At 32.6% G+C, this 10138-nt stretch overlaps 1 protein-coding gene across 1 annotated transcript; it reads right to left on the reverse strand.

Moving 5' to 3' along the window:
- Positions 1-6217: 6217 nt before the first annotated feature.
- On the reverse strand, positions 6218-9901 carry LOC116348833 (serine protease inhibitor 77Ba-like). Its single transcript, XM_031779986.1, has 9 exons — positions 9879-9901; positions 9528-9557; positions 8731-8819; positions 8383-8420; positions 8262-8315; positions 7782-8062; positions 7256-7720; positions 7103-7179; positions 6218-7018 (listed from the first exon to the last, which is right to left on the reverse strand). Exons 3-9 carry the CDS (start codon positions 8793-8795, stop codon positions 6460-6462), a joined length of 1539 nt encoding a protein of 512 aa, XP_031635846.1. The 5' UTR covers positions 8796-8819; positions 9528-9557; positions 9879-9901; the 3' UTR covers positions 6218-6459.
- Positions 9902-10138: the final 237 nt, after the last annotated feature.

The raw sequence follows: 10138 nt of genomic DNA on the forward strand, positions 1-10138 counted from the left end.
TTATTTATTTCCATTTTAAAAAAAAACCACGCAATCCAAAATAAAAAACCCTTTTAATTTATTTCTTATCATTTCCATTTATTTTCTTTTGGCTCAAATTCAAATCAAATTGATCACAAAATGTTTCATTTAATTTTTTCAAAGTTCAAATTCAATGTGTGTATAATTTTTATTAAATACCAAATGTGAATAAAAGCAAAGATTTAAGAAATAAATGAAAACTATATATGCTATTAGGATGTAAATAGTTTGCCTGAATCTTTTTTTCTCTTGATAAAATTCCAGAATGGAAATTCTCGAAATCCACAACAATACCAGTCATCATTATTTGATGATCTTATTGGCAAGTTGTTTCCAACACTGAAGGCAAGTTTTTTTTCGGCTTCTTGTTCGTCAATTGACGTATTCATTGTTCAAAATCATCAACTGTTTTTATAAAGGAATCAAGTGAACAAAAGGATTTTTTTCATATAAAATGTGTCATTTTTCACCAGTGATGGTTTTTTCCTATCTGAATAGCGCTAGCTATTCGCAGCGTCTGTACAGCATTGCTGCCCAGATGCTGAATCGAAGCGGTTCATTGCCGCACGCGTTTTGTACCACACAACATATTGTCATATAGTCTAAGTAACCAGTGAGCTCACAGAGTATGATACACTAATACCATAGTCAGTATACAAACGCATATCGAACAGAGAACGAACGCGAACATATATGCTGTGTGTGTGGTGACGTCAAACAGTGTCTAGTGTTCTATTATGAATGGGTAAACTATGAAAATATAAACAAAGAGATAACAAAACTGATTCGAGTAGGTATTGCAATTGAATTATTCGAACCAGTTTTTCGGTTTATTTCGACGAAATTGTAATACGAAAGTTCTTATATTTTTAGAAACGTGAAAGATTGGAAATTTTAAACAAAACAAATAATGTTATTCAAAACATCCAAAGTAGTTATAAATTTAAAAGAAAAATTAATCTTTTCGAGTCTTTGCAATGACAATAAAATCAAATCTTTATTTGAAGTGCTTTTTTCGACGATTTTTGATTGGCAAGTATTCATTGACAACAACTTGACTGATTGCGACTTCGCTTAAAATTGACTTGTATTACATATTAACATTAAGTGGCGCCTTATTGAATTTAACACAATGTTTTAATTATCATTAAATCTCACAAGCTGCCCCAATATTCTTTTCATTCAATGCTTTTAAATGTTTGTAAACATGAAATTGTCGGCTTTTTAAAAGACAACAGCAAGCGCCTCCAATTCAAATTGTCTCATGTTTTTATTTATGTTAACTATTGTGTTACTTGAAATTACATGATAAAAGTAGCAAAAAAATTGTATTCGACTTTGGTTGGGGAATTCCAGTTTCGAATTTTAAAATTTATTAGAGATTACCATTTTAGGAGCAAATATTTCAAGTGTATTCGCTAGAGAAGTTTAATTTATTTCTATTGAAATGTTGATACAGAGTTTAATTGGAGAATGAATACACTTTGCCATGATGAAACAGTAGAAACATATAACAACTGATAACACAAAATACACTGCCCATGAATATAATTGGAAGTATAATGCTTGATGTATCGATGTATAAACAAGTGGAATTTGAAAAATATATTCAAACCCCAGGAGTCCGACTTTTGCTTGAAAATTCATTAAAATCAACAGAAATGTGATAGTTTGTTGTACGAGAGCTACTATTTACAAGGTCGATCGAGTATTCTGGTTATGTTTTTTTCTCGAAAGAACGTCCAAAGAGCTACAAATCAAGTTGTTTTCAGATTCCCGTACAAATTCTTAGACAAAATGTCATTTCCAAGGAAAATAATTTTCCTGGATGAATATTCCAAAAAGAAAAATATTGTTTTTGCTGATTGGACTCAGGAATCCGAAAGATTTGGTTTGAAGCTAGATAGCTGATACTATAATTGAGTTATGCGTGTCACAAACAAACTAACCGATAACGATTTTAAAGCTTGATGATACATCAAGCAATAAAAAGTCATTTTGAGCAGCGATAAGAAAGTAATTAGATCACTGTGACGAAGTGTAAGAAAGTATATTAGACAGCTAAAAATTGATTCGATGAAATGTTTACATAAATAACATATGACATATTTTTTATTCTCTTTGTGTGGACTTTCTTCGATTCTGTGTGAACCTGTAACGTATGTGATGAAGTATGACGTGAATATAGCTTTTTGACCCTATAGTTTGAACCATTAAAATGTTTGTTTACAAACAATCGATTTTGCTTAGAAATCCCGGCCAGCGTATTAAAAAGTATATTTTTATTAAGAGTATTTAAGTTCCGCAGTTAAAGGAACCACTTACCAGTTTTCATTTTATTTTTGACAAAGCATCACCTCAATGTGTATTCAGTGCGTGATGTTCGAGCATATTAGTTCTATTGATTTAACCGACGATTCTGAACCAGGGGTGCCATTTTCGGATTCCAATTTAAGCAGTATTAGTTTGGTTGCTTCAGATGTGCAACGTTCAAGTTCTCCGGAATACTCAAACTCGCAGAATTTGCCTTCTTCATTTGATCAGAATTCTTCTTTCTGTACGAAGCAAAAACCAACAGCTCGTATGCGTACTAGTGTAGGAGTGCAACGCAAGAATGTGAAAGAATCTACCAACACACGTTCAAAAGAAACCGATCACAAATCGACCAGTGGAAAGATGCAACGCGAAAAAATTGAACGAACCGCTCGCAAGTCTAAGTCTGGCAAAATACTATGCGAAAAATTGGCATCAAAGGCACGTTCACGAAGACGCATCAACCATTGAATGGGTGAAAGAGTCGAATCGTCGCCGATTTAATCGATCATACAAATCAAGATTTATAACAATGTCCTGACAAATTTATTTTTTTCAAATTCTTTCTATTTTTACGCGTATATAACAATTTAATGTTTCTTTAAACTTCATCAGTTCTGTTCTTACTTTTGGTAAAAGATAATGAAATGTTCATTTTTATTTTAAATATTCAATAAAGCAGTTCATAGTAAAACTGTGTAGTTTTATTAAATAACGATTGTCACAACAAAATTGAATTTGATAAATACGTTTCGCAATGGAATTAAATGACTTTTCACCTTACTTTTCACATTCGATTATGACTTATGATCGAACAACTTTGCCGAGGATCCTTTAGAGAAGAAGGTTAAACAAGCAAAGTTGTATTTTTTAAGGCTTGAGTCATTGTTTTATTTATTGTATAATTAGAGTGCGAGAATTTTTTAGACATTTTGGCGCCAAAGCAAACTATCAGCTCGATTCTAGGGACAAAATCGACTTAATTAAACTGAAATTCATGAAAAAAGTCACTTTTTTGCCAATTTCTTCAAAATAATCGAATTTTTGTTACCTTATCAGATACGAAAGATGCTTAAAAATGCTTAAAATCAATTAATCGAAACATAGAAAAAAGTAAGACTGCAGAATGTTCCCCCTGATAAAATTTTTGATATCGGCTCGTTACAAAAATTGATGCACTTAGAAGTAAGAATACCTGGTAACATAAGTTACCTGAATTTTCGTTGAAAGTAGTCGCCACTTTTATTCTTTTCATTAAAATATGACCACTTTTACATGATTGAATGTATTTTGTTATAGCTTTCATTAATGCGGGATCTCATTAATAAAATTAATAATTGCACGAAATATAATATCCTATTGGCACGTCAATTTTGAATCCGAATAAATGACAAATAAAATATGAAAGTGTATATGTTTTGAGATGAAATTATCTAATCAGATGCAGTCGAAACTTCTGACTTCTGAGATATAAGAACGTTTGTGTTGTGAATCCACAAAATAAATCAAGTATGATGAAGTGTTGGTCATATACACCACCAAAATGAAACAAATCAATTTAAGAAAAATGATTTATATTTGAGAAAAACGAGCAAAATTTCAAATAGACTGGATTATTTTTTAAACCAGAGCTATTTACATGGAATTCGTTTCTTGAATGGTCGATACAGAGTGATGGTTCGGTAAGGAAGTTCCCATTACAGTTGGGACTAATAACATCAGACTAGTAAGATAGTTATTACTATTTAGTTATTAGTATAGTTTCTCATCAGTATATTTCGATTGGTGTTACTAGAAGCAAATACTACTGAAACACGAAAAACAGCAGAAAAGCAGTCAAAATCACAAAAAAACTTCCGGTCGATTTTTCTCGCATTTCCGATGGGAAATCGGCAAAAATAGCCAACTACTTTTTGGCCCAAAATCCAAATCCGGTGGAATTGGGCTGATTGGTGGACTTTCAGGATTTGGCCTGGTTTCCAGAACTTCCAAAATGTAATTCCATATATATATATTATTCGAGTAATTTTATACAGGATTTTTATTCCACCGGATTTTGATTTTAGGCCAAAAAGTAGTTGGCTGTATGGTGTTCACTTTGTAAACACAAATTTGCTTATTTTTGCCGATTTCCCATAGGAAATGCGAGAAAAATCGATTGGGAGTTTTTTTGTGATTTTGACTGCCTTTCTGCTGTTTTTCGTGTTTCAGTAGTATTTGCTTCTAGTAACACCAATCGAAATATACTGATGAGATACTATACTAATAACTATACTAATAAGATACATGCATCTTATTAGTCTTCTGACTAGTAACATTCTAATAACTATACTTATTACTATACTTATTAGTGCAAAAAAATAATAAGTAATAATATAGTTTGATCTTATTAGAATGATAAGATAATAAGATGAATAATAAGATACCGAAAATGCCCAACTGTAATTCTCATTCCGTATTTTAACTTTGGTGCAGCATATAAAACCATCTCATAATTTCAGCATCTATTGGATCTGCACACTAATCGCTTCTGTCGCAATCATGATAATGGTGCACATATTAAATGATTACGTTGACGGCGAAGTTTTGACTAACTTCGATACAATTGAGTCAAATGAGGTTTGTATTGAGAAATATCACAACAAAAATATTACGAAGAACATAACATAAAAACTCTGGAAGAGTATTTTAATCATAAATATGCAATGATTAAGTTGGCAGACATTATGACGTTTTTAATGACATATTCAAGCGAAAGATAGTCTATTTTGAAGGCGTGTGCTTTATGGCGAACTCCATTCAACAAGAGAAAATAATGGATAATTATTGTCAGCTATTTTATTCCAGCAGTGATTAAAATTGGAATGAATTAACTTACGACAGAAATGACGTGATTATAGAGTTTTCATTTCATTTTCTTCAGCAAAATGGTTATTTATCACATGTAACTTTTCATTTGAATTCACGACAAACAATCTTATTCATGTTAGTATTTCGTTTCGATAATATTTTCTTATACAGATTTTTATGCAGAGCCCAGACGAATTTCCAAATATGTATTCTAGCAAATATTTTGACCTGTTTAAAAACACCGATGGGGAGATAAGATTGAAAGTAATTTCACCTCAGACGATTTAAGAGGGGGATTATCCGGGCTTACACCCCCCTGTGCCCATGTATGGTGGTAACCGAATTTCCTTTTTAGACCACACAAAAAAATACCGAAAACGTACGAGACGTATCCATTGACAAGCGAAAATGTCGATTTCCAGACGAACGTTCGCCCATCAATGCACCCCTCTCGTATGGTTTTTCTTCGTGCTTAATTTATCTTCGAGTTCAATTTGAATTGGGGATGTGCAATTGTACGCTAACCTTTGCGCCAGATGAATGTATACTATTTTTTATTCCCAATCAAAACTGTCAATTGAGATAAAAGCAAATATTGCAACCTTGAACAAATGGAATGCATCAAGGAAAAAGAACCCCTTAAAAAAGCATTGAGCTATAATAGAAAGGTCATGCCATGTCTTACTTCTTGTAGTGAACTCCACGTACATGTAGTCGGGTGTGTAAATGATTTTTCAAGTGAATTTGTTTCATTGTTGTTATTCAAAAGAATTGAAAATTATTGTTTTAATAAGCAGACACTACATGAAGAAAAGAACTGCACCCGACATCTATGTGAGTTCCAATCGTAGTGACCCAATGGAAATATAACAGTATCCGTTCAAATTCAAAAGTCGTCCAAAAGTATCATTCACAAGCCTCGATTTAGTGGTTACATGTGGTAGCATTATCGGTCTATTTTTCTTTTCTTTGCTCGATGGAAATTGTTTACATTTGGATTTTGCGTAAATTTTAAAAAAATATGTTCGCGAAATATTTTGTGGAGAGCAGAGTGTTTACTTTATATTTTGTTATTGTAAAATATTATTATATCATAAACTTCAATGTAGTGTTCAATAAATCTCATCAAATTAATCATAAAATCGACAGAAATTAATTATTCAAAAATGATTTCGAAGTGGGACATTTTATCGTTACATATATAATTTGCATTTAGTTCTTTTTTTTCTTCAGATGAATTGGAAATATAAATGAAACAGTTGTATCACAATTTATTTACTTAAGAGGATCCTGTACTTGTCCAGCGAAGAGCAAGGTGTTCGTTGATCGGTCGACAATCATAAAATTGAATGCATGATTGAATTTGAATTCGATGGGAAGTTGTTTAAAAGATACAGTAGCACCAGCTACTGCCGCTGCAATAGTACCCGCTTCATTTACATCAATAACAGCTTTATGTGAGATTCGAGAAATGTGTGGAAATTCCTTGCTAATTTTTGGGAGATTGGCCTTGGCTGAGTCAAAAACATGAGAAATGCCAAGTTGCTTAAGAACTTCTGTAAGATCGAAATTTGATTCGATTTTGAAACGCGGCAAACTCAATACAACTTCACTTGGTTCATAGTCTGCGTTGCCGTCAAATTTGTGTAGTGCGTGATTAATTTTCGCAACATCGTAATTGTTCAATTTTTCCAGTATTGCAGAAGAGGTTGTATCATAGTACGGTAAAATCAACCACATACAAATCTGACCATCATCACCGTACGGCAATTCAAGCACGCTTGCCCTCAAGTCATTAATCATTGCAGATGGAAGGAAGCTACGTTGAACCATCCTATTTTATATTCAAAATGGGAAAAGATTCAGTTTTGACGCCAATTCGTTTCTTTTCTTTCCAAATATTAAAAGAAAAACTTACATCGGAACTTTGCCAACCGATTCGCCGCCATCCCGGAAAAATTCCTCTTCGACTGTACGTTCAATAAGGAATGGGAACTGAAAATACGTGAAATTTTGTTGGTAACATTTAAAATTGCAAAAAAAAAAAACTTTGTGCGCTTAAAAAACAAACCTTCCATTTTCCTTTGAAGAAATTTACAGAAGCGAGCAACAGTTGAACATCGGTCAAATCTGAGGGCTCCAAAAAATTTTGAATTTTATCATGTGTTTTCAAGCGAATATGTTCATTGACAACCTTTGCCGCCTCGCGTGTATTTACAAAATTGACTGGCAATAGATCTGCTTTATATTCACTTTCCACAACTTGTCTATATTCAGGAATGATCGGACGATTTGTGTCATAAATGACAGCTTGGCTCATCTCCAATTCAATGGCCGAACTTCCAGTTAAGGTACGTTCAATATGTCCATATGTGTTCCTTAATTCTGTTAAGTTTTGCGGAATACCAAGGGCTTCTTTCAATTGATCGAATGACTGACCGGTTGCACCTTCGGCCAACAATAGCATCAGAGACCAAATGGAAAATGGAGCCACCATAAAATTGGCATTCTGGTTGCGGAATGTGTCTGCTGTTTTCTGAAAGAAACAATCAAACGATCAACGGCATGTTTCTTTTCAATTTCACATTACAACTTACACTGAACAAACCGATCATGAATTTTTGTGAACCTTGTGAAACTTTATAGTCAACAGTTCGGGCGGCTTTATTATCTGGAACATTTTGAGCTGTAGTTGTCAATGGCGCTTTGGTACTTGTTTGAAAATAGTTTCCTTGAGCGGAACTTGGAAATCGACCTTCGGTTCTTTGTTGATTATAGTTCAATCGTAACTGATGATTATTTGTTCTGTATGGATCGATGCCTGTGTTCTCATCGTTTTCACGATATCTGTACAATCGAGAGTTTTCTGTTGGTGAGACTGCAATTGTATTGAATTCGAATAAAAATTTAAAAAAAATTCCACAGAAGCTATAGAAAATGAAATTTTTTTTCCATAATTATAGACTCCTAACGATATTTATTGACCATAATAAAAAAGAAATGAATTTAATGCATAAATGTTACATGAACATTGATGAATTGAAATATTTATCTCTGAGTTTGTGAAATCGCATTACCACTTTCAGGGCTTCGTCTGATTTCTGGTATGTACAAAATGATATGCAGATATTCTAAATGAATGAATGTAACAGATTCAATATCTAATAACACAGTTTTGATCGCGTTTTGTTGTCTTACCGTTTCTGGATGGATCAAGATCTTGCGCATTCAAATGCCTTTAAAACATTTATTGAAATTACAAGAAAAAATAATAAAAAGGTGACCAAGACTTGAATTGATCAGTAGCAACTTGATTAACCGTCAGACATGCTCAAATTCCCTGACGGATAACAAATCACACATATTTATAGCTATGTGACCAAAATTATGGTTACAACCAATATGAAAATGTTGGTGTTGGCATCTGATTGAAAGTAATCGCCAACGAAACAGTACTTTAATTGTGAGATTTTTGGGGTTGACGGTTAATACTTAATAGAGATCCAATGCGGATAATCGAGTTGCTACTGCAATAATTACACCTACCGATATGGTTCGGTGATGGAATCACCTATAAAACTACAGACCAAAAATAGTAGTAAAATCTTCATTTTTATCAAACGATGAATAATGTTCTGGAGAAGAAAGAAAAAAAATATTTAAATTTACATTGAAGTGAGTTTAAAGAATAATTTTTTGTCTTAGTGATAACTCAAGCTAGTGATAATGCCAAGAGCGATTTAATATTGCTTCACACAAATACGCAGAAAAAACTGAGTGAACCTTTGAAAATTATCATACATCTGTTCCAATTTGAATACTTTTGATCTTTTTTTACTTGACCCTGCAATGCAAATTCAAACAAAAAAAAACAAAAACTTGCTTATAACTCGAATACATGTGCAGAAGTAAAACGAGTTGGCAATCCACGTTGACGCGCAAATCATTCTTGCAAATGTAGAGAGTATCTACTAGAGCTAACATTTGTATGTGTTTAGCGTCGTTGGAAATCTTGTTTTAAACATTTCTTTTTCGTTTCATTCAGTAGGTAGATATAAATGAAGTTTGACATCTCCGCTTCTCAGGACGTACAACGCAACAGTTGTCCTGTTCATTTGTGTATAAAATACTTTTACAATTACATAGTCACACAAATGGTTTTCACAAAATCAATATTCAAAAAATGACAATGACAATGGTGACACTGTAGGCAACAGTAATACTATTTTGACTAACATTCAATGCAAATTTTGAGGAGACTTCTACATCGTGAGATTTTTTTCGACAAATAATAACTCAAAAAAAGTACGAAAATAAAACGAAAGACGCGCCATAAAGGTTACCTTGTCGGAACATTTCTCACGTACTACAATCTGAAATGTCGGAGCCAAGATTTTTTTATTCTTCAGAATAATCATTTACACTTTGGAATAATGATAGTTAGACCTAGATTAATTTTAATAGGTTTGTATGGAATGTTTAATTTTTTTAAAAATCAATTAGCATTTTGCATGGTTCAAGTTCAATTGCACTGCTTACAAAAGATCGACATTCTCAACAATAAAAATTTAGTCACAGTGACAAGAAAGCTTATAATTTATTGTGATAATAATTTTATAAATAATATAATTCGATCTACAAAAGTCTGAACTGTATTCAATGTTATTCTTTTGAAATTTAGCTATAGAACTCACAAATGTCGAGCAAAAAGATTGCAATGATGTTGTAGCTCGAAAGTCACATTAAAGACTGATCAATAAACACTCCTGCCAATGAGAATATGACAGAGAAAGACGATAAAAGACAAAGAACGAACACCGTCAAAACAAACAAATTAAAATCAAAATGTTAATCATTAAACTGGTTTTGCCCATTGTATCATATGAATTGATTCAAATTGATGCAAGCTGTAATTGTTCGGGATAATATATCTGTTGCTCGATGAAGGTGATAA

This window comes from Contarinia nasturtii, unplaced genomic scaffold (genome assembly GCF_009176525.2).
Source record: "Contarinia nasturtii isolate CC-2019 unplaced genomic scaffold, AAFC_CNas_1.1 Cnas_scaffold_2678, whole genome shotgun sequence".
Classification (NCBI taxonomy): domain Eukaryota; kingdom Metazoa; phylum Arthropoda; class Insecta; order Diptera; family Cecidomyiidae; genus Contarinia; species Contarinia nasturtii.